At 39.5% G+C, this 25,260-nt stretch overlaps 1 protein-coding gene across 3 annotated transcripts in view; it reads left to right on the top strand.

Annotated features, from left to right (window-relative positions):
• LOC149152303 (kinesin-like protein KIN-UB) overlaps positions 1 to 25,260 on the top strand; it is a 515,820-nt gene that overhangs the window by 99,815 nt on the left and 390,745 nt on the right. For all 3 annotated transcript variants that reach the window (XM_089446071.1, XM_089446070.1, XM_089446069.1), the window contains exon 11: positions 7,306 to 7,488. In XM_089446071.1, coding sequence (XP_089302197.1) covers positions 7,306 to 7,488 — 183 coding nt within the window. The remainder of the gene's footprint in view (positions 1 to 7,305; positions 7,489 to 25,260) is intronic.

Below are 25,260 nucleotides of genomic sequence, written 5' to 3'. Positions count from 1 at the left end.
ACGTTCTTGTTACCCTTGACATATTCGATGTCAAAGTCATATGCTTGGATCTTGCTGATCCACTTCTGCTGCCTCTCTTGTAGTTGCTTCTGCTCCAAAAAGAATCTGAGGCTATTGTGATCAGTCCTCACCCTAAACCTGTTACCCACTAAATACTGCCAGAACTTGGCCAATGCATGCATGATGGCTAGCATCTCCTTGTCGTATATAGAATACAACCTCTCGTGCGGAAGGAGCTTCCAGCTCTCATTGGCTATAGGGTGACCTCCCTGCATCAATACTGCGCCGATCCCCTCTCCCGACCCGTCACATTCCAAAACAAACTACTGCATGAAATTTGGCAATGCAAGCACTGGGCAGCTGCTCATAACCTCCTTGAGCCTGTCAAAGGCTTGCTGCGCTGTATCTGACCAACTGAAAGCCCCCTTCCTCGTCAAATCTGTGAGGGATGCAGCAAGCTGTGAGAAACTCTTGACGAACTTCCGGTAGTAAGTACAAATGCCAATGAACCCCCGTAGTTCTGTCACGTTCCTTGGCTCCGACCACTCTCTAATGGCCCTGATCTTCTCCTTGTGGACTCTCACTCCGTCCACCCCTATGATGTGCCCCAAATACAACATCTCTGTCAACCCAAACTCACACTTGGAGAGTTTGGCATAGAACTGCTGCTCCTGCAAGATACGCAACACTGTCTCAATGTGCTGGAGATGCTCCTCCCAAGTCCTGCTGTAAATGAGAATGTCATCAAAGAATACCAACACGAACTTCCTCAAGCGATAGCGGAAGATGTGATTCACGCAGGACTGAAATGTGGCGGGGGCGTTGGGCATCACCAAGAACTCAAAGTGCCCATAGTGACACCTGAAGGCGGTCTTGGGAATGTCCTGCTCCCTCACGCGAATCTGATGGTACCCAGATCTCAAATCAATCTTTGAGAAGAACCGCGCTCCTCCCAACTCATCCATCAACTCGTCGATCCTGGGTATGGGGTACCTGTTCTTCAGTGTCTTCTTGTTCACGGCCCTGTAGTCAATGAACATCCTCAATGTGCTGTCCTTCTTCTTCACCAACACCACGGAAGAAGCGAAAGGACTCGTGCTCGGCCGAATGTGCCCAAGAGCCAGCAACTCCTGGATAGCCTGCTCAATCTCATCCCGATAGGCCTTGGGGTGCCTATAGGGGGTGGTAATCACTGCTTGTATGCCCTGCTCAAGTTCGATGGTGTGCTCAAACCCCCGGTCTAGTGGCTGTCCCGACGGAATCTCCCCAAACACTATGGCATGCCGGTCAAGGATGGATTGTATCTCCGGATATACCGTCTGCCCTGTAGTCCCTGCCTTTGATGCACGCAGCTCCACTGCCCACTCTATGTCTCCCTTCCGGAAGACTGCCTCCATCCGATGAGCCGAAACAGTCTGAGGCGGATATGTGTGCGGACCTCGTATCTTCTCATGCCTCCCTATCTTCTCATCATCCCACTCCATCTCTAGGGTCTTCCAATCTGTTGTGACCTTCCCTAGACTGATAAGCCACTGAACACCCAGTATAATGTTGGTGTCCGGAATATTGACCACAAAAAAGTGGTCAGTCAGTGTATAGGTGCCCATCGTCACTGATAGCTCTAGAACATAAAGGGCACACATCATGGTCTGATCTCCTGGGACCAAAACTGAAAACCCACCGAAGCTCTCCGTCTGTATACCTCTCCGCTCAACCATCTGTGCATCGATGAAGTTGTGGGTTGCCCCACTGTCAACCAAAACCGATACTCGCTGGCCACGTACTGTCCCCCGTACATGCAACATCAAATACTTGGGAACTCCTCGCAATGTTGCAAGGGCCCCTCCGGTAGGTGCAAAAGATGCACCGCCTGCTGCTGGTGGAGGTGGCAAAGGTCCCTGCACAGCATGACTATCTTCGGCCTCCACATCATCCTCATCATCCTCTTCCCCACTACTCTCGGAGAAGACCTCAATAAAATGTGCTTTGCTAGCAGCACATCTATGCCCTGGTGCCCACTGCTCCTGGCAGGTGAAGCACAACCGCTTCTTCTTCAGCTCCCTCCTCGCATCATCATCAATCTGCGCTCGTCTTGGTTTCCCCTTTAGGGGCGGAATCCTCACGTCATTCCCCTTAGACTGAAAAGTCTGTCTCTGGGGGTAAGGTGTCCGGGTCCTGGGTAAGACATCCTGTAAATCCCGGGTCCTGCTAATGGCATCCTGGAGTGTGGCTGGTCTAGTGGATCGGACTAAACCTTGAAGTGGCTCTGATAACCCCTCAACATACATATAGATTCTCCGTGCCGTGGATAGATCTGGCACCATCACTGAGACCCTCAAGAAATCTGCAATGTAGGTCTCTGGGCTCCTTGTCTGTTTGAGCCTCGTCAACGCAACAAAATGCTGCTCTGGATCCCTCCGATCAAATCGCTCCATCAATCTCCTGGTGAACTCGGAATATGTCGTCACTGTGGAGTGTCCAAGTGTAACCATCCCATGAAACCACCAATCCTGAGCCTCACCATCCAAATGTAATGTCGCCACCTTGATGGCCTCTGTCTCCGACATCTGGTTAAGCTGGAAATAGATGTCCAGCTTCTGCACCCAAGATTTTGCCGAACTGTTTGATGAGCCATCAAACGTAGGCAAGTGGAATCTACTAGCTGCACGGTGGGTGTCACCATCATGATAATGCCGCTATCCTCTGTGATGGTCGCGGGGTCTACTATCCCGCTGGAGCTGAACAAAGTCTTTGAATGAAAGAGCATCGCTGAACTCCTGCCCATAGGTCTGGTACTCTACAAAATAATCTCCCATATGACCGGGCTCTGCTTCCTGCTGGGCTCCGGCCCCCGTGTCTGCTCCTAAGAAGGTGGGCATGGTAGAGCGTGTAGGGGCACGTGAGGCCACTTGCTGCGCCGTATCACGCTGCTCTGGAAAATAATGGGATGCACCTGATCCCTCACCAATCTGAAAAACCTGTGGGCTCTCACGTTGTCTGGCCTCTACTGCCATGAATCTCTGCCCCATCACCTCAATCTACCTCGACAGATCCTGCACTGAATTGAGGAGCATATCCGCAAATCTCTTCCCATCCTCGTCTACCATCGGATCCTTCTGCTCTGCGTCCACCACAGGCCCTTCCTGTCTTGCGTCCACCACAGGCTCCTCCTGTTCTGCGTCCACCACCATAACACAATCTCCCTCTCCGTAGGTATTCTCCAACCTACACCCAGTGTCTCTGTATCTCCTACCTCTATAACAGATGTAGGGTTTTTCCCCCGGTGTCATAGATTGCTAGCTCCACAGGCTGAGCCAGATCTATGCTCTGATACCACTGTAATATCCCTTTCCAGGAATATTTCTCAAATACCAGCAAACCCCAACCAGAAAACATACATGTGGTGTAATAGCCGGAAAACTCACAGAAATGAAATAACGATAATGCAACAAACAACAATTGTATACATGAACGTAAACAAATACTCAAGAAATGCTAAGCCATGTTATTATACTGAGTAGAATGAGTACAGCAGGTGATCAGGAAGATGGCACCTCGACTTGCACAAGGCAAGTGAAGAAATACACTCAGAATAGCAAAGGAATGGCCTCACACTGATCTGTGTCCTAGCTGCTGGAAAATTGTCGTGCTGTTGCTGCTGCTGGAAGTCGAATGAGGATTTGGGGCTATTCCCCTCCTTAGAAAAGGCTGAAACTCTAGAATCGGACTCTACCCAAGAAACCCAGAGAAACCTAGAAAGCTTTCCTGGAATGGCGGACCCCCGAAAATCACCCGCTTAGGGTTCTGCATAGTCTCTCCAGGCTTTGCGCTGCCACTGAATGAAATCCTCCAGAAATCTGCCTGAAACCTCTGCCAAAACCCTCCAATATGCAAGGGCTGATCCCCTGCTCAATCTCCCAGCACAAATCCTACTGCAAACCCTCAAGCCAGAACTCCTACTAGAAAGAATTGTGTCATCCCTCTCAGTGTTGCGCAGTCCTCCAAGATGCTCAATCCTCCTGCCAGAAATGTTGATGAAACTACTGCCAAAACGCTGATGGAAATACCTTGCCCGAGTAGGCACTCGAAGTCCCCAAGGGCTAAGGGTGAGATCTCCGAACAGAGACACTCAATGCACTAAACAGTGCTGCAGACTAGCTAAATAGCCAACGTGCTCTAAGTCGAAATGACTAGCTCAAATGAACATAACTGAATGCCAAAATGAGGAAGCTCCTTTCTCCTTTATAGCCTTTGCCTCTCTCAATTCCAAGGCCCACCTTCACCAACGCAGTCCCTCTCTTGCCACGTGTTTCTTCCCTACTGTGCAGTGCCTTCAAGTGTGTGCGTGGGCTCCATTTCTGCGTCTCCCTTTTGGCCCCCTTTAAGTCACAACGTTGTGCTACTAGGAAGTGACTTTATTTTAAAAGTGAGTCATGTCCCCTTTCCCTCACTTTTTTATTCATAAATAACTAAAGAAGGCAAAAATTAAGCAAAATCGAATATTCCAATTAGCCATGGCTAATTAGGAATATTACACACCTTCAAACATATATGACAGATGGGTGAGGGACCACATGGCTGGCTCAAGTGGCAGAGAAATGGCACAACGACCTAGTTAGTGGTTGCAAGGGGATGTCGGCTGCCGGCTGAGGATCATCTTGGAGAAATTTTTTCTTCTAGGGATATCACCTACAAAATGGTGGGTAACATTCCTCATCTCCACAAGTCAACTCCCTTGATCAAGAGGCATGACCTTGTTGGGAATCACGATTGCCATTAGACCAAAACCCGCAGGTGTTAGTCAATGATTAGATCGCCCAAGATAAGGATCCACGAGAGGCGGTTAGTCAATGTTGTGAAACACACGGGGAGCGTTGGTTTATGCAATGTCCAATACTCTCCCCCTCAACACGAGCTGGGTGTGTATTGAGCTTGTGACCAGCTTTGATACCACTTGTTGGAAATCATGATTCTCGTTAGCCCAAAATCCACAGGTGTTAGTCAACAATCAGATCGTCAGAGATAAGGATCCAAGAGAGGTGGTTAGTCCATGTCGCGAAACACACGGGGAGCATTGGTTTATCCAATGTCCAACAAACCCTTTTTGCCGCCACGTTGATCACTTTAAATATAACATAAGTCCTCCTCATTTTGACACTTCATGACATCAACTTCTCTCTCATCTTCTGATTGGTTTGTACACCATCTGAGGCAGCTTCTTCTCCACATGTGTGAAGGGTTTACTGGGTAGTTTGATTTCTACATTGACTTTCAGATTCAACCAACTTTTACCAGCATTGACCAAGGAGAATTTGGGACTGTTTGACTGCGTTTTGGCTTGGGAAAATTTTGTTTCACTAGGCTGCAACTATTGGCACACAGACCAGGTATTCTAGGCAGGTTGACCAATGTTGACCGCAGGTTGAACTGCAAACTGACTGTAGAAGCATTGACCAAAGTTTGACCAATTTTCTCACTGTTTTGGGTTGATTTTAACCTGTTCAAGAGGCTGAGTTCCTCTCTGCTTTGACCGAGTTCTTTGGAGGTTGTTTGACTAAGGTTGACTTGACTTGTAGGGCACATTGACGGCTGTTGACAATTTCAGAATTGCAGACTTTGACAGATCAGATTGGGCTTCTTATTTTGGCATTGGATTCTGGTTGGTTATCTTTCTTTGGATGGTCAAAGTCTTGACTTTGACTTTGTCATCGTTGTACTAAATTGGATCTTCTCTCTCTGCTGAACATTTGATACTTATCAATAGGAAGGATTGGTTGGGTTTTCCCCCTTGTGGGGTTTTACCCTGGCATTAGCCTAAATCTTTGTGTTCATTGTCTTAGCTTATCGTTTTGTGCATATTGTTGATGAAGTTCTATCTACAATTATTGTCAGTGATAATATAAAAGTAAATACTAAGTGATTGGTATTAGAATCTGAAGTGAATTGTTATTGGGCTAACAAGACATTGAAGTAATTGTTGCAAGCATAAAACATACCATAAAAACTAACAATATTGCTATGCAGTTGATGGTAATGTTCAATTTTTAAAGTAAAAGTTACTTAAATTTTCAACATTACCATGAAATGACTTAGAATGTTTGAGAGAGGATTGTTGATGATGTTCTATTTAGAATTACTGTCAATGATGATCTAAAGTAAATACTAAGTAATTGGTATTAGAATCTGAAGTGGAATTGTTATTGGGCTAACAAGACATTGAAGTAATTGTTGCAAGCATAGAACATACCATAAAAACTAACAATATTGCTATGCAATTGCTGGTAATGTTAAATTTTAAAAGTAAAAGTTACTTAAATTTTTAGCATTACCATGAAATGATTTAGAATGTTTGAGAGAGGTTCTGGCGTCATTGGATTTCATATGGAGAAAGTAGAATTTTAAATCTCATTCAAAATCCAGCAGACTTAACAGTGTTTCAAGATTTCAAGATGGGGGGATTGCATCGTTTCCATCGGATTGTGTCAAGTACAAGGTTATGGAGCTAGTAGTTAATCAAGAGCACCCAACGCTTTATGTACCTTGATATTACTAGCATTGGTTGTCGATCTCTTCTCTCATGACCCTACTAAATAAGTACCCATCACTCAAACAAAATCTTGACTTGACATGCTATGTTTTTTCTATCTTATTTTAATGCTTAGAGGTTGATATTGATGACAAAGATCCAAATATAGGCAATCATTTTGAAGATAGATAAGTATTTGTTGTAGCATGAATTTCTTTTGGATGCTAGAGGCCATCTAGACCCTGTTTGTTGATGTATTTTTGGTTCAGAGATGGATTGCACTCGATGCTATTTTGGTTATGTGCACCCTTACATGCTATATAAATGATAATTTTTTATTATTTGTGCATAAATGGTTTGGATTCATATGGATGCACATGAATATATATGTTTTTCTTTAAAAATTGAATATTTTATGTGTTTTCTGTTGACTGATTTTTTGGTTTGGTATTGTTTACCGGTTCCAACCAGTTCCCAGTTCAGTCACTGGTTAGGTTCCAATAAAATTGGCTAGTACATGGACATTAGACACATAACTTGGGTAGATAAAAAGGTTTAGTAGTCTATGTGGCTTACATATATGAAAATATAGGAACCCTTATGCTTCTCTAATGACAATTCCACATTTTTCCAATTGGTGTTTGATGATTGTTCTTGGCTGAGTAATGCAAATATTGGCAGAAATTTCTGATTAACTTTTCTATTTTATTTTCTATAAAATTATGAAGTAATTTTCTTCTTTAGTTTTTCTAAGTCAGCCAACATTTGGAAATGGACAGAAAGAACTACAAGCTGAACAGAAAAGGCATCAAGATGAGCTTGACACCATGTCACAATCCTATCTACAAGAAATTGTGGAGCTAAGAATAAAAGTAGAAGCTGAGTGCATTGAAAATCAAGGCTTGGAGAGAGAATTAAGTTCAGCCAAACAGACTCTACATGAACGAAATGCGAAAGTTAATGTAAGTTCTTCTCTTTATTACATTATCGTTTCATTTGCGGTTTGATGGAAATTTTAAAAGTAAAGAAGATTGGAGTGAAGGAACAATTATTTCTCATGATTGAACCAGAAAGTTGGAGCTGAAACACTTCAAAGCCTTCTGGAGCTTTCCAATGAGTGAAAGGCAATCACAGTTAGTCTTTACCATATTTTGCATGTCAATGAAGGACAATGAAAATATTTGGACTTTGAAATTTAAGCTGCACAAAGCTTTTCCTGTTTCTTAAATAAGTCATCCACTTCTGAATTTCTAATAATCTCATCTTCATTTGGTACATATATTAGTCATCTTGATTTGGGACAAAAAATGCATCCCTTAATTTCTACACTTTCTAGTTTTATAGCATCCATTCTGGGTGCTGTATTTATGTCTTGATGCTTTATAATTTATTTATTCATTTGCCAATTCATATCTGACGCACCATAGATATAATGCTGCAATTTTTCTTTTGATGAAAGTTCTCTGGCTGCCTAGAAAATGCTTTTGTTATGTAATTTCTCACATGGACTTGACTATTTTACTTCATAATATGTATGCCAAACTGCTTCAAATAACGACATCTCCAGAGAGCTTCCAAGGTCTAGTCCACATGAGCATCTATATAAAATATGTTTCTCAACAATCCTGTGCAATTTAGGGTTAGAGCAATTATTTAAAACCTACTATGATAAAACTTCCTACTTCTAAGCTTGAAAATTATTAATGATAAAGGCTTCCAAATTCCAAGCTTGAAAAATATAAATGATAAAGAAGTTTTCCGACAATCCTGTACAAGTCAGGGTTAGGACAATTATTAACACATATCCCTTGATGTCCTAATGTGTGTCTGAAAGGCACATGGGTACCCAGCGTTGGGAGAAACATCTTAAAATAAGGATATCTTGTTTAGAATATGCCAAAATCAGCATGGAACATCCCTGAGGACAGCTGGGATATCATTTCTGATACCTGGTCTTGCAGGGTATGTACAAAAAGATACTGTCAGCTGTACACCCTCCCTCCCAACTAACATTCTAAGAAAAGGAACAAAAAGAGAGTAAAGTAACCCTAAACCCTTATGCCAGTTATAAAACACATAAAAAAACACTGCTTCCCCCTATTCCACATCATGTAAGCAAAAGGTTTGGTGGGAAAGCATTTCCAACCTTTTGAATTTGAGTGCAAACTTTCATTTTAGGTGCTATATTTTGGCTCTTTCTTCCTGTCTTCTTGTTTTTATCGTGGCCTGAGATAGTCAAGGTATATTCATAGCAGACAATACTATTTCAACGCTTCTTTTTTGGTTGGACATCCGCAAGGAGTATTAGCTTGTGTTGTTGAGGCACTTGTTTGTAATTGTTTCCTGATTAGTCTTCTTCATGACAAAATAACAAAAATTATGTCTTTGAAAAAGTATATAAAGTATTTAAGTGCTGATAATATTGAAATGATGACTAATGATTTAATTTTCATTCAGTCTTGTTTGTTTAATTCAAATCATATATTGCACAATGAGCGTGCATGGTGTAGTATTTTGTAATTTGATCAAAATATACTCTATTACCTGCTCATATGCACATGGCAGGAAACCAAGACTTCATTGCCCAATGGATGTGGCACTCATAATTTTTTTTGAAGATCAGAAGTCTAGCAGGGCATTCTTCTCCTTTTCTCTCTCTACTTTCTCTTTTTTTTCTCAAATTCTGTATCGCCATGGGGAAATTGTAATAAATGAATGATAACATGATGAACTTATGTAACAGACTTAGGCGACTTGGGACCTGGTTACTAAGTGAGTCCACTCTAGGGTGTTTTTTTCACTTGACTAATTATTTTCACTTTTTAACAATAAATAACTTTTCAAGTATTTTTACTCATATACCTCGAAAGCTGGAGTGCGGCTTAATAATTAGGTCTTGAGTGTGTCCTAATGTGTAGGGTCAATGTATATTACTGTTGTAACTTATTTTTACCTATGCAATTTATTCTTAAATTGTATAGTTTTCAAAACATAATTTTTTAAATTTTTATTAGCACTTTGTAATAAAGTCGAGAATATGCTAAAAAATGCTGCTTTAATTTAGTTCAGGCGCAAATAAATTTGTTTTTTTTTTTTTTTTTTAATAATACCGCCCATGAAGTTATCCTTCGAGCAACTTTCAATGCCCCAGATTATCTCCTCTTGAATCAATGTACAATAAATGATTACGGGACCGCCATGCACTTTCGACAGTTAACGTGGGGAGGGGGGTCGCAAAATGGTTTCGGGGAAACCACCCACCGTGACGTGTCAGGCGCTGATCCATTGCGGGACCTCCCTCATCAAAACCGTATACCGCCACCCCCCCCCCCCCCCCCCCCCCCCCCAAAAAAAAAAAAAAAAAAAAAAACCACCTTCCATTCACTTTCTCCCACCACTACAACCTCTGCCAACTTAGCACTTCTGCCACCACAACTACCAAATTTCCCCCCTCCATTTTTTCAATAAATTTAGTAAATTAACCATTGCAATCATTTACTCCTTCCCGCCAATGTCCCGATACTTGATTGGTGACGCGCTAAGCATTAATACCTGTAACGGTTATTTCAAATTATCTCATAAGCCATTGATCCTCCATTCACCCATATTTTTCCTTCATTTCTCCAGTGTTGCTTAGGTGCTCAATGATAGAAGGTATCAAAATTCCGCAAACTACACTTCAATTAGCCAACGGATTACCGGGTATTATTAATCCTTTGTTCTCTTTTAATTTGAAATGGCTAGCTAGAAGGGAAAAGCCAAGATATTTGTTGAAAACATATGCTTCCTCCAGTTCCTAGTTTAGATGAATTCCCTCTGGTAGACACTAATTTCAAAATCATTGAAACCAAATGTGAATTCGACCTATACGAACTCCACAATTAGGCATTTCAGAAATTCGAAGATGCCAGTGATGAATTGAGCTTTTCAGAATCCGTGTTATCACAATTTGTTTCCCCCCAGATTTATCATTTTCCTGAGTTTATTACCTAGTGTGAGAACCGTTATCTACCTAGTCAGAGAGAAATTGTAGCCAAAAATGGTGAATCTTTGTTCTCCGTAACTCCAGAATTTGTTTGCCAAGCCTTGCAGATCAATCCTCCAAGTTCCCTTCATCCATTTTTAGTGGATTCACTAATCGAATTATATCAAAAACTTACCTTTTAGCAAGGAGCTAGTATTTTTTAATTTTTCATGCCAAAGGGTTCTGAATTGCCTTGTCACAATCCACCATATTCTTCAGCAACCTTTCCAGAGATGTTAAGACAAGTAATTTCTATGGCTTGTTGTCTTTTAGGTTACCAAAATGATGAGTGGGTTGATGAAGTCATTTTAGGGTTTCTGTCAGTCTTTTCACCTGGTAAAAATCCCTCTGTTCTTTTCAACTTTGCCCAATTTATTTTAGACATCATTCATGAACAATTTTTGAAGTTTAGTGCAGAAAAGTCTTTTAAGCATCAATCTGTATTGGTGTATTTATTTTTATATTATTAGTCTGAAAGGTTCAAAATGCCACTTCAAAAGCTTGACTCACAGGGAAAGCCACAGTCTGTTATTCACTGGACCTCTTTAGTAAAAAGGAATTCAAAAAATTACTCTTTCAGTGATTTTGTAGATCAATTCCTATATTTGTCATTATGTCTTCTTAGCAGTGATGATGTTCCTAGGATATCTACAAAAATTAAAAGGATTTTGCATATGAGTGAACAGTCCAACGTGGGAGACTGGTACTTGTATCAAAATTTTACAGAAATTAGAGTTTATTGTTCTGAGTTGCAACCATACAAACTGCCAGTGTTTCTTCCTATGAGGATTTTTGCTCTGGAATTCATAAGATAGAGTTTGAAAATGGATGAGATTCATATTGTTTCTAGAAAGAAAAGGGCGCAATTTAAATTCAAGGCACAAATTGGTCCATTCATAGTAAATACCAGAGCAGCTGACAAGGAGGTGGAAGATTTATTGAGCCAAATGAAGTTTAGTTTCACTTGGACTTATGATCCTCTAGGAATTATTTGATCTATCAGAATTGAACAAAAATTTGCTCCTTACACTCATATCTCAAAACCAAAAATTGAACAATATGCCAATCAGGAGGTATGGGAGGAGAACACATTGCAGAAGGTTGAAGAGCCAATTTCTAGTTAAACAGCTCTAGAAACTCCAAGACTTCAAGAGAAAGAGTTGAAGAGACCAAGTGAAAGTATGTCTCCTACATATTTAGGTTTGGAGTTTTGGAAGCAAACCTCTACTACTAAAACTAGATTATTGTATGCATTAGACCCTGATAGAGGAAAATTTCAATTGGCATTTCTTGAGCCAAAGGTCCCAAGTAAAAGAACAATAGAAGATTACAAAACTTCAATGTTCTCTTTTGACACAAAACAGATTCATCCCATAGATTAGATTGATCTACATAAACAAACTAGTGAGATGATCTATTCTTCCTTGACAAGTTCTTCCATCGCAGCTTCAAAGTTGCAAGCATCTTTAAATAATGTTCATTCTCAACTTAAATTAGAAAATATGTCATCTTTAGCAAATGATACAAGAATAAAAGCTTTAGAAGATCTTGTAATCAAATTAGGATTAGATCTTAATGATGTCAATGCTGCTTTTTGTCGCTCAGATTGTACTGACAACACGACAACGACTCAGGGTGGGGGTTGTCACTTTGATCCTCGCTTACTCCGTTCTAACTGTGTCGCAACGACAAGCTATGGGGGGTTGTCCCTATGGAAACGAGATGATGAAAGACAAGTTGGGAACCAACTTGTCCGGGAGACACAATTGAGTGGCCTAGCTAATTGGTTAAATTTAACAAGACTTAAGGATTTAATTAGATTTGGAAGTGAGACTAGTGCCTTATGGAGTCAAAATTATTACTTATTACAAATTAAGACCAAGTAACTTGATGGACAACAACTGCTTAAATGATTGACTAACCTATATGCTATGCAAATCCTAAGATCTAGGTGTAATGCAAGGATCTTGGTTATTTTTAAATTATATGCCTAGTCTAAATGGAACCTCTCTCTTAACTGTTTTGAGACCAATATTTAGAGTAGGTTGTGGGATGGAAGTCAACGAGAAGCAAGCAAAAGGCTTGATTAACGAGACCTCCCCCTGTGTTCCAACTACTCGATGCCTCTAGCGCTGCAAAGACTGTGGCTTTGACGACTGTAAGGTCACTGTGTTAACCACTTGGAAGGTTCTGAATCCCTCAATCTAAGTTGAGAAACGGTGGCCCTAAGTGTCTACCAACCAAGCTTAGGCTTGGAGGTAAGTTATTAATGCAGCTAGCCTTAAAATCAATGTTATCAGAACTGGACCGGTAATTGAACTGGTAAACCTCCCAAACCGAGGACCGGTCAGAACCGGTTAAAAACTGGACCAAAAAATCGGTGAATAAGAAACACAAAATATTAAAATTTTAAAGAAAACCACATATATTCATGTGCATCCATCTTAATCCAAACCATTTATACACAAATAAGCAAAAGTTCTCATTTATAGAGCATGTAATGGTGCACATAACCAAAATAACTGTTGATTTCTAGTAGCATCGAATGTGATCTAAGTCTCAAAATTTGTAGGGAGGCTTATACACATGCATTCTCCAATACCCAGAAATCGTTTTGGGAAATTCTACTCAGAGAGAGTTTTATTAACATAATTAATTATTTTTAATGGGACCTTAAGTCTAAACTTAGGAAATTAAAATAATTAATGGGTATTAATCTAAATTGTGAGTGAACTTCTAGAAGAAGGCAAAGATCAAGTCAATATGATCCTAGTCATTGATTAGAATCTAATCTGGGTTGTTGATTGATCAGCGAGAGGATTATAAGAAGAGGCTTGAGGGGCACTAGGAGAACACATAGAGAGAGTTTAGAAGATCAAATTTCTGAAGCAGAGTAGCTGTCGGTGAGAAATTCGAAGTGAGATTTTGCAGTGAGGGGCAGGGATACTTCTGGTTGGATATTTCTCCTGATTCGGGAATACTTAGTAGAGGAGGTAGAGAGAGATCCGGGAGAGGAAGCATCGAGCCAGAAGAGATTGACGTAGAACTACGCAGAGGCAACGCAGAAGCCTTGAGGGAGTCCGAAATTTGCTGGAGGGTTTGATTTTTGTAGTTGGAAGCCAGGGTGTGAGATCAGGAGAGCAGAAGTCTGAATCTTAGAGGCAAATCCATCAGCTGGGAAGAGTGACGCAGGTCCTAGAAAGTGTGACATTGGGTTGACTTAGACATTGCGCAGAGGCAACCAGGGGTTGTTCATTCAAGGGCTAGATCAGTCAGGACTTCTAGTGATAGTGTGAGGTAATCTCACAAATATTTGTCAGAGATATTATCTATAACTGGATTGCCGGCAAGGCATCCAGAAGATGTATTTAGAAATTACCACTGCATAATAATAAAACCCTCAGATTTGCAGCACTGGTTTTCCCACATTGGGTTTTTCCAGGGACATTTGTCCAAAAGTAACTGTGTAGATGTGTGTTGTATCTTTTTTCTGTCTAGTTTCTTGTTTCGGCATATTATTTTAAATATTGAATATTGAATGTTGCAGTTGTATTTACTTTGATATTTACAGTAGAACACAGTAAATAACTTGTTTGGATTAACAAGTAGGAGAAGTAATGTTAGTTTGCTGTAGTAAGGATTCCGGGTTTAGGAATTTTCACATGGTATCAGAGCTGCAGGTGAAGCAAGAAGAACAGAGTTGGAAGACCCAGCGCTAAAGGAAGAAGGGAATTCGAAATTCCTGCAGAGGCGACAATTCGAATCCCCAAAAAGTTTGCGCAGTTCAGGCCAGGAGGGCTAGATTTTCGTGGTAAATCTCTCTTTGAGTGAGTCGACAGAGAGGTAATATTTCTAGATCGAAATCTGTCAGCGACAAAGGGAGCAGTGCAGCAGAAGCTTCGACGAAGGGGTTTTCTGGTAGGACACAGTTTTCTATAGGTAGTTGCTGGGCAGAAAGAGGTCAGCAGGAAGAGAGAGACACGATTGAGGGAATTTTTCCTCAGAGGACTTCCAGCCAAGGAGTCCAAATTCTCCTCGCTGAGTAGCAGTGGAGAGGGGAAGATCTACAAGCTCTAGAAGGGAGTGCGTAGGCAAGTCTAGTGCTGCGTAGAGGAGAGAGGGAGGCTATTCGACTTTTTTGATTGGCAGAGATGGCAACCAGTGGATTGAGATATTAAGACAGGTTGGATGGGGCATCCAACTATGTGATCTGGAAGGCAAGGATGTCATGCCTTTTGGATGAGCATTTTCTTAAAGTCTACATTGACAGCGTGGTAGCTGAGCCTGTAGATCCAGATCAACTCAAGAAGTACAAGGGAGAAATGGCGAAGACAAAAAGAATGATCCTCGACGGAGTGAAGGATCATATAGTCTGTCACATCGTTGGAAGAAACACTACCAAGGATATGTGGGATGCATTGTCGACGCTGTATCAAGGATCTTCCGAGTAGCGAAAGAAGTACTGGGAGCAGAAGATGAGATCTATGCAGATGCAGAAGGAGGAACGCATTGATCTGTTCCTTGCAAAGCTTCACTAGACTTGAGATGAATTGGCAGTTGTGGGGTCAACACCTCAAGGTTTTGAGATGGTAAGATTGGCCCTAAATTCAGTATCTGAGGAGTGGCAAGTCTTTGTCCAGAGCATTCTGGGTAGGGCGACTTTGCCAAATTGGGGTGAGATGTGGGTAGCTCTTAAGTAAGAGGAGATGAGGAGGGACTTGGTCAAGTGTAAACTTGACGGAAGCAACAGCAGTGGGTCGAAGCCCAAGGAGGATGAGAATGCAACCCTTGCATCCAAGGGGTAGTGGGAGCAATGGAAGAAGAAGAAAGATGTTTCAAAGATCAAATGCTTCTAGTGTGGTGAATTCGGTCACTACACAACATAATGTCCTCTAAGAAAGAAGGACAAAAATGAGAAGCATGGTTCGAATGTTGTAGCCACGAAGATAGAGGAGGATGAGTTTGCCATGACAGCTAAGATACCTCCAGGAGGGAGGTAGGCTGATTTAGAGCTATAGTTCGAAAGAGGTACAGATGTGCAGTATCCTTGAGGAGCCCACCTCTTAGATCATTTCCTTGCTATAGGAGTCCAGATCAGAAGTAGTAGGATGGACCAGTGTCAGCTGGTTCAGAGGAGTGTTGGAGTGACAATTGCAGAGGCTAGTAGTGCCAGAGACTAAGCAGTGCAGAGCATAGTTGGTAGCAGTGCAAATGGTACAGAGCAGAGGTTAGCAACAACGCAAAGGATTTAGAGGGTCAGCGTAGAGACTAGCAACAGTTAGACTCTAGAAAAGAGATACATCATACTGAACACCAGTTCAGTAATTTCAGATGATTTTCCGTTGCTGATGTAGTAGCAACAATAGTTGGAGAAGGTTGCAGTGCAGATGCAGTATTGGCAGTGGCAGTGCCATCAGCAGCACAATGCATAATAGAGAGGGAGTTGCAGTACAGATGCAGTGTTAACAGTGGCAGGGTCAGCAACAGTACAAATGCAACATTTGCACAGTAGTGGTGGACAGGATGTCAGACATCAACAACACGGAAGGAGATGTTACAAACAGAGTAATGCTTTAGTAGGTTGCATTGCTAGAGCACATTCCTCGCTAATAGGGAGTGTTTATTTCTAGTAGCATTGGATGTGCTTTAAGTCTCAAAATTTGCAGGGACGCTTAAACACATGCATTCTCCAATACTCAAAAATTGTTTTGGGAAATTCCACCTGGAGACAGTGTTATTAGAAGAATTAATTATTTTTAATGGGACCCTAAGTCTAAACTTAGGAAATTAAAATAATTAATGGGTATTGTTGACCACTACCGGTCAACTACCCATAGCAGTACACCCCCTTTTCTTTGCAAAAAGGGTAGCGCTTGATCGACATTCCGTGCCATTCTACAGTCATCGACAGCTTGATCAATTTATATTGTAAACCCAGTCTGCATGTATAAATTGTAAATAATCTTAGCAGATATGAGTCATGTATGTAAATTGCCTAGGTGGACCTAATTTTCTAAGTGATAATCTACGTTCCGGAAGGTTTTTCGTCTCACCGATCCATGATCGGCAGAGTTTTCCTTCAGCTTAACCCCAAAGCCGAAATGGATTTTGTCATTAGAATCTTAGGAGAATCCTAGTGTGTTAATCTGCTAGATTGTAGTTGTGCCGCAGAACTGGGTGGTTTATGAGGGTCTATGTCAAATGGGTTCTCCCCCTTGAGATGTAAAGTTGTAAAAGTCATGATGTAAAGTGTCTTGAGAGTTAGAAAATGTTTTAATCCCATTGTAAGTCCTAAGTCCTAGGTCCTAGGTGATTTTTCCAAAGGCTAAGTTCGAGGATCCATTTAAAAATAAATAAAAAATTAAAAAATTAACTGAAAAAAAAAAGAAAATAATAAAATAAAGAAAAAACCTAAAAATAATAAAATAATAATATTTTTGGGTAAATAAATGCAGAATTTCAATTTTTAATGCATTAAAAAATTCGACGGATGAGATTAAGATATGTCTTGATCCTCATCAACGATCGAGATCATTTTGACGTGGATCACTCGAACTAGCCGTTGGGAATTTTTCCTTTAAATAGGGTGCTAGGGGTCATTTGAGATCAGGATTCGATCTGAGAGTCTGGTGCTAAAAAAAGCTCTCTTGTAGTCATTTTTCTTGTGCAATAAAGAAGACTTTGGGGTTAAAAATCTTGCTGGTGTTACTCTTCTGAAAATGTTGTAAGATTGTTCTATTTTTTCTGCATAATTTTATTTTCAGCCATTGATGATAGCTGAATGAAGATTGATCTAGGCACAGGTATCTTGTCTGATCTTTGGGGTTTGAATAATAGTTTAGATTTTGAAATATAGTGGCAGGTATCTCCATTTGATCGGGGTTTCACTATTATTTTCACCTTCTATGTTGATGGTTGATTTTAAGCTGTGCAGGAAATCCTTTTTTCAGATTACCGGGCGTTAGGGGAAGTTCTCGGCTGAACCAGCCAACTCCCGGGTTGTGTTTTCTGAAAGAGCCCAGCCAGTTCTTGATCCCGGGCTTATCATTCGAAATATTTTTTATGAATGCATGCAGGGTCTTCTGAAGCATTTTACATTAAAATTAAATTATGATAATATTACTGTGATTACTGACAAATTTGGCTGTTGTAGAGCTAAAATTTTGAAATTTTGAACCGGTTTGTAGGGTTTCATTTTTAATCTTTGCATATATTTTCCAGGTTTTTTGGGTTTTTTCATTTGCAGGTTGCAGGTCTGAGATAAATTCTTGTGCAAAATTAGTTTTTTGTTGTAGGGTCTCTGTTCTGGCTTTTTAAGGGTTCTAAATTTTTGTTGCCTTCAGATCTGGAATTCTATCGTGAGGGTTTCATCTGCAAAAAACTGAAGATTCACGCTATTCCCCATTCCACAATCGAGTTTACATCAAGCTGCCCACCAACGTGTTTTTCTGCTCCAAATCTGTCGCTTGCCTGTTTACGCATATCTACCCACGCTATTTCTGCATTCGCTGCTATTCACGCAGCTCCAACCTCCACCTGCTCAGCCGCTTCCATATTTCCCCTCACCTGCACATACTTGCCACATAAATTCGATTTCTTGTAAAACGCTAAGGGAAAGCGTATCAATCGATCTTTGCGCCTGTCACTGCATAATATCTCCATCGAAATTGTTGTGCCCACACCTGTCCAAACAGAAAATCGATTGAAGCTCCCTGAGACTGGGCAAGGATCAGGGTTTTCTCCCGTGGACACCAGGTAAAAAATCCCGATTCATGCGAAAAGCGTTGGTCGAATCGTCTTTTATTTACGCTATTGCGTAGAAAGCATCCCTGTTCTGGTTTCAACGTAATCAAGTAAGTTTAGCATAGATTTAGTCTTTTATTTCAGTTTTTTTTTTTTTCATAGCGTAAGTCCCTTTCTATGATTCGTTTTGACTTTATAAAAATTCAAATAGAAATTCGATATGCTTTAAATTTGTTTAGATTTTGATATGTATTAAATTTCATTTTTTTTATGTTTCTTTGACTTAGGTTATATATACATGTATATATATATATTTTAAGTTTTAGATTTAGATATCTTTTGTTTTAGTTTAAATTCTTTTTTTAAATGAAAAATATATAAAAAGGAAAAAGGGGTTCATTTTTATTTTTAATTGTTTTCTTTTAGGTTTAGATTTAGTTTTAGTTTTATATTTTCTTTTTTAATTTTCTTTATAAAAAATATGAAAAATAAATTTTTGTTTTAAATTAGATTTTGTTTGGTAAATTTTTCATTTTAAATTTAAGATTTCAATCAAAAAAAAATTTATAAAAAAAAACATTATTTTTGCTAATTTTGGTCTTAGCTCGGGAATTTCTTAGGTTTCATCTTTTCTGCTAAGGCTAAAATTTTGATGGTGGGAATTAATGTTTAAACATGCTTTAATGTTCATTTGAAGATTAACTACATGAATGTGATCTCTGATTAGCTTTTTATGTGGTTGAAGCACTTTATCTTTCGAAATTTTTGTTGCTGGAGTATCATTAAGTCATTAAGCATTTATTGATTATCTCGCATGTGGTTAAAGTTAATCTCTGTTGTTTGATGGTAAAACGATTGTTAATGAGTTCATATCTCTGCAGCATTTGATAAATAATCATTTAATCATTTATTTTATAAGGCACTGGTCTTTTAACTTAACAAAATCAATTTAGTGCTTGTTTTCTTCGTGTCTCCCAACCCAACTGGTCCACAGTTGGTCTTCATCATCTCATAGGGTCTACCCGCCTTTGCCGTGGGAGACAGGCTTAAACGGAGAGATCGGGGATCAGGGTGACAGCCCCCGGTCTGAGCGTTGTCGTGACAATCTGTGCGACAACATTTTTTGGCGCCGTTGCCGGGGATACTTTATTCTCGGTGTTTCAACGACTTTTTATCATTCATCGTTCATCTTTCTATCATTCGTTTGAGCTGGAAACACCAACAGTTTTTGGCGCCGTTGCCGGGGACAGAGTTTTTTTGTCCCTGGCGTTTCAACGACATTCATATTCTCATTTCTCATCATTCTTTCTCATCTCGCGTTTGAGCTGGCAGATTCAACATTTTTTGGCATCATTTGGATCTCTTTCATCACCTTATATTTCGTCGTATCAGCAACTTCTCTTCGATTTGTTTCTTGTTTGGGTGGCGACTCCATTTTCTTATTTTTCCCAGACAAGAAGCCTCCCTCATATCTACTTGTTGGTTGTTTTTTGGATCTTAGAATTAGATTCATTGTTCAAGTGGCGACTCCACTTCTTTCATCTCTTAATTTTCTTGAGCAAAAATCTCTTTCTATCATCCATTTGATCCCTTATTATTCATCATGGATTATTCATTTAAACCATGTCATTTTACTGATAATCTCCATGATTTTCCGAAAGATGCCATTTCTAAATTATTTAAGTTCTCAGGTGGTGATTCGGTCGCTGTTAGACAACATTTAAACAGGTTTACTTGTGTAATGATCATATATTGTAAACTTCCTCAATATAATCATGAAGATGTCAAGATGCGTCTATTTGTCCATTCTTTAAAGGGTGATGCTTTGAATTGGTTTAATAGTTGTCCTGAAGATTCCTTCATTTCTTTGCAAGACATTGTCGATGCTTTTAAAGATAGATATGGTGATCCAGATAGCTCGCCTTGTGCCCCTAAAATTGTGCAACAAAATGAAAGTAATCTTGTAAAAGGTCCAGCTGTCCAAGACAATTCTTCATATCAGAATGTGCCATCCACTTGTAACATTGCAGATCATAGTAGTGTTGACAATGAAAAGGAAGATCATAAGAAAATTATACAAGATCTATTGCTACTGGTAAGAAATATGGAGATAAATCAAACTAATTACGCCAATGATGTGAGAACTTTATGCACTCACCTGGAAAAGCGTAATAGGGAGATGGAGATCATGCAAAATCAACATAGTAAGGAAATTGAAGCCATGAAGATTAATCATGACATAGAAATTAGTTTTATGCAAAGCAAGATGCCAGGCTTAGAGGAAAATATGACGACCATGCAAGCAAATCATAAGAAAGAGATAAACTCTATGCAACATTGCTTGATGACCATGGAAGAAGACCATGCCAGGGAAATCAGTGCTATAAGAGCTGAACACTCTAGTCAGATAGACGCCATTAAAATACAGTTTCAGAAATTTCAACAGTAGTCGGAAGATGAAGGAAACCTGGAAAAATCAATAGATCAAGAGCCTTCTCATCTGCTGCAACAAGCTCCATCTTACTATGAGGAGGTCATTGGTTCGATTGAAAGGTGGTTAATTGAAGGTGATCCAGATAGAATTAAAAATGATAAAGATCATATGCAGGATAAAGAAAGACATGTCTTACATACTTCATCTGATAACTTTGAAGCGGAAAGTTCCATGTCATCAGTGATGCAGCCTGCCAGGAAGAAAAAGTGCAAAAGAAAGAGAATGAGAAGAAGATTTGATGCATCAAACGGCCGCGAGCAGCTTGATTTTCGGATAGGAAAAAGTCCTACCATATGTAGAATTTGACATGGCACATCCGACAAGCAGCCGACAGATTTGCTTGAAAGTAGGCAAATGCTCATTATACACTATATTGAACACATCTGATGCCATGGGGCATCCTTTGTATTGTATTTCTAACCCTACTCCTTGTCATTTCAGCACTTTCATTTCTGTTTTAGGATTAGATTTGCTTTTCTAGATTAGTTAATAAATGAAGAGCTTATATCTTTCCTATGCTTAATGTTATATGATGATTTTTGGATGGACGCTACTTATGTTTTGTTGTGTGTTGCATGGGTGCAGATTCTGGATTCTCACGTTCCTACAATGCAGCAACGTGTCCCCAAGTAGAGCCAGATGTTGACCACTTCTGGTCAACTAGCCATAACAGTACACCCCCTTTTCTTTGCAAAAAGGGTAGCGCTTGATCGACATGTCCGTGCCATTCTATAGTCATCGACAGCTTGATCAATTTATATTGTAAACCCAGTCTGCATGTATAAATTGTAAATAATCTTAGCAGATATGAGTCATGTATGTAAATTGCCTAGGTGGACCTAATTTTCTAAGTGATAATCTACGTTCCGGAAGGTTTTTCGTCTCACCGATCCATGATCGGCAGAGTTTTCCTTCAGCCTAACCCCAAAGCCGGAATGGATTTTGTCATTAGAATCTTAGGAGAATCCTAGTGTGTTAATCTGCTAGATTATAGTTGTGTCGCAGAACTGGGTGGTTTATGAGGGTTTATGTCAAATGGGTTCTCCCCCTTGAGATGTAAAGTTGTAAAAGTCATGATGTAAAGTGTTTTGAGAGTTAGAAAATGTTTTAATCCCATCGTAAGTCCTAAGTCCTAGGTCCTAGGTGATTTTTCCAAAGGCTAAGTTCGAGGATCCATTTAAAAATAAATAAAAAATTAAAAAATTAACTGAAAAAAAAAATAAAAAAATAAAAAAAAAATAAAATAATAAAATAATAAAATAAAAAAAACCTAAAAATAATAAAATAATAATATTTTTGGGTAAATAAATGCAGAATTTCAATTTTTAATGCATTAAAAAATTCGACGGATGAGATTAAGAGATGTCTTGATCCTCATCGACGGTCGAGATCATTTTGACGTGGATCACTTGAACTAGCCGTTGGGAATTTTTCCTTTAAATAGGGTGCTAGGGGTCATTTGAGATCAGGATTTGATCTGAGATTCTGGTGCTAAAGAAAGCTCTCTTGTAGTCATTTTTCTTGTGCAATAAAGAAGACTTTGGGGTTAAAAATCTTGCTGGTGTTACTCTTCTGAAAATGCTGTAAGATTGTTCTATTTTTTCTGCATAATTTTATTTTCAGCCATTGATGATAGCTTAATGAAGATTGATCTAGGCACAGGTATCTTGTCTGATCTTTGGGGTTTGAATAATAGTTTAAATTTTGAAATATAGTGGCAAGTATCTCCATTTGATCGGGGTTTGACTATTATTTTCTCCTTCTATGTTGATGGTTGATTTTAAGCTGTGCAGGAAATCCTTTTTTCAGATTACCGGGCGTTACGGGAAGTTCTCGGCTGAACCAGCCAACTCCCGGGTTGTGTTTTCTGAAAGAGCCCAGCTAGTTCTTGATCCTAGGCTTATCATTTGAAATATTTTTTATGAATGCATGCAGGGTCTTCTGAAGCATTTTACATTAAAATTAAATTCTGATAATATTGCTGTGATTACTAACAAATCTGGCTGTTGTAGAGCTAAAATTTTGAAATTTTGAACCGGTTTGTAGGGTTTCATTTTTAATCTTTGCATATATTTTCCAGTTTTTTTGGGTTTTTCCATTTGCAGGTTGCAGGTCTGAGATAAATTCTTGTGGAAAATTAGTTTTTGTTGCAGGGTCTCTATTCTAGCTTTTTAAGGGTTCTAAATTTTTGTTGCCTTCAGATCTGGAATTCTATTGTGAGGGTTTCATCTGCAAAAAACTGAAGATTCACGCTGTTCCCCATTCCACAATTGAGTTTACATCAAGCTGCCCACCAACGTGTTTTTCTGCTCCAAATCCGTCGCTTGCCTGTTCACGCATATCTACCCACGCTATTTCTGCATTCGCTGCTCTTCACGCAGCTCCAACCTCCACCTGCTCAGCCGCTTCCATATTTCCCCTCACCTGCACATACTTGCCACGTAAATTCGATTTCTTGTAAAACGCTAAGGGAAAGCGTATCAATCGATCTTTGCGCCTTTCACTGCATAATATCTCCATCGAAATTGTTGTGGCCCGCACCCGTCCAAACAGAAAATCGATTGAAGCTCCCTGAGACTGGGCAAGGATCAGGCTTTTCTCCCGTGGACACCAGGTAAAAAATCCCGATTCATGCGAAAAGCGTCGATCGAATCGTCTTTTATTTACGCTATTGCGTAGAAAGCATCCCTGTTATGGTTTCAACGTAATCAGGTAAGTTTAGCGTAGATTTAGTCTTTTATTTCAGTGTTTTTTTATTTTTTATTTATTTCATAGCGTAAGTCCCTTTCTATGATTCGTTTTGACTTTATAAAAATTCAAATAGAAATTCGATATGCTTTAAATTTGTTTAGATTTTGATATGTATTAAATTTCATTTTTTTTTTTATGTTTCTCTGACTTAGGTTATATATACATGTATATATATATTTTAAGTTTTAGATTTAGATATCTTTTGTTTTAGTTTAAATTGTTTTTTTAAATGAAAAATATATAAAAAGGAAAAAGGGGTTCATTTTTATTTTTAATTGTTTTCTTTTAGGTTTAGATTTAGTTATAGTTTTATATTTTCTTTTTTATTTTTCTTTATAAAAAATATGAAAAATAAATTTTTGTTTTAAATTAGATTTTGTTTGGTAAATTTTTCATTTTAAATTTAAGATTTCAATCAAAAAAAAATTTTTTTTTTGCCAATTTTGGTCTTAGCTCGGGAATTTCTTAGGTTTCATCTTTTCTGCTAAGGCTAAAATTTTGATGTGGGAATTAATGTTTAAACATGCTTTAATGTTCATTTTAAGATTAACTACATGAACGCGATCTCTGGTTAGCTTTTTACGTGGTTGAAGCACTTTATCTTTCGAAATTTTAGTTGCTGGAGTATCATTAAGTCATTAAGCATTTATTGATTATCTCGCATGTGGTTAAAGTTAATCTCTGTTGTTTGATGGTAAAACGATTGTTAATGAGTTCATATCTCTGTAGCATTTGATAAATAATCGTTTAATCATTTATTTTATAAGGCACTGGTCTTTTAACTTAACAAAATCAATTTAGTGCTTGTTTTCTTCGTGTCTCCCAACCCAATTGGTCCACAATTGGTCTTCATCATCTCATAGGGTCTACCCCCCTTAGCCATGGGAGACAGGCTTAAACGGAGAGATTGGGGATCAGGGTGACAGCCACCGGTCTGAGCGTTGTCGTGACAATCTGTGCGACAACAGGTATTAATCTAAATTGTGGGTGAAACTTCTAGAAGAAGGCGGAGATAAAATCAATATGATCCTAGCCATTGATTAGATTCTAATCTGGGCCGTTGATTGATCAACGAGAGGATTATAAGAAGAGGTTTGAGGGGCACTTGGAGAACACATAGAGAGAGTTTAGAAGATTGAATTTTTGAAGTAAAAAAAGTAGCTGCCCATGAGAAATTCGAAGTGAGCTTTTGCAGTGAGGGGCAGGGATAGTTCTGGTTGGAGATTTCTCCTGATCCGGGAATACTTAGCAGAGGAGGCAGAGAGATTCGGGAGAGGCAGCGCTGAGGCAGAAGAGGCTGACACAAAGCTACACAGGGCTATGCAGAGGCAGCGTAGGCTCACACAGAGGCAGCACAGAAGCCTTGAGGGAGTCCGAAATTTGCTGGAGGGTTCAATATCTGTAGTTGGAAGCCGGGGTGTGAAACTGGCAGAGCAGAAGTCTGAATCTCAGGGGAAAATCGATCAGCCGGGAAGAGTGACGTAGGTCCTAGATAGTGTGATGTTGGGATGACGCAGACACTGCGCAGAGGCAGCGTAAAGGCAACCAATGACTGTTCATTCAAGGGCTGGATCAGTGAGGACTTCCAATGATAGTGTGAGGTAATCTCACAAATCTCTTTGTTAGTGATATTCTCTATAATTGGATTGCCGGGAAGGCATCCAGAAGATGTATTCAGAAATTACAATTGCATAATAATAAAGCCCTCAGAGCTGTTGCACC

The sequence above is a fragment of the Pinus tabuliformis genome, chromosome 9, assembly GCF_031772625.1.
Source record: "Pinus tabuliformis cultivar Carrire ecotype Pingquan chromosome 9, CPIR1, whole genome shotgun sequence".
Taxonomy (NCBI): Eukaryota; Viridiplantae; Streptophyta; class Pinopsida; order Pinales; family Pinaceae; genus Pinus; species Pinus tabuliformis.
This window is presented reverse-complemented; position numbering and strand designations above follow the sequence as displayed.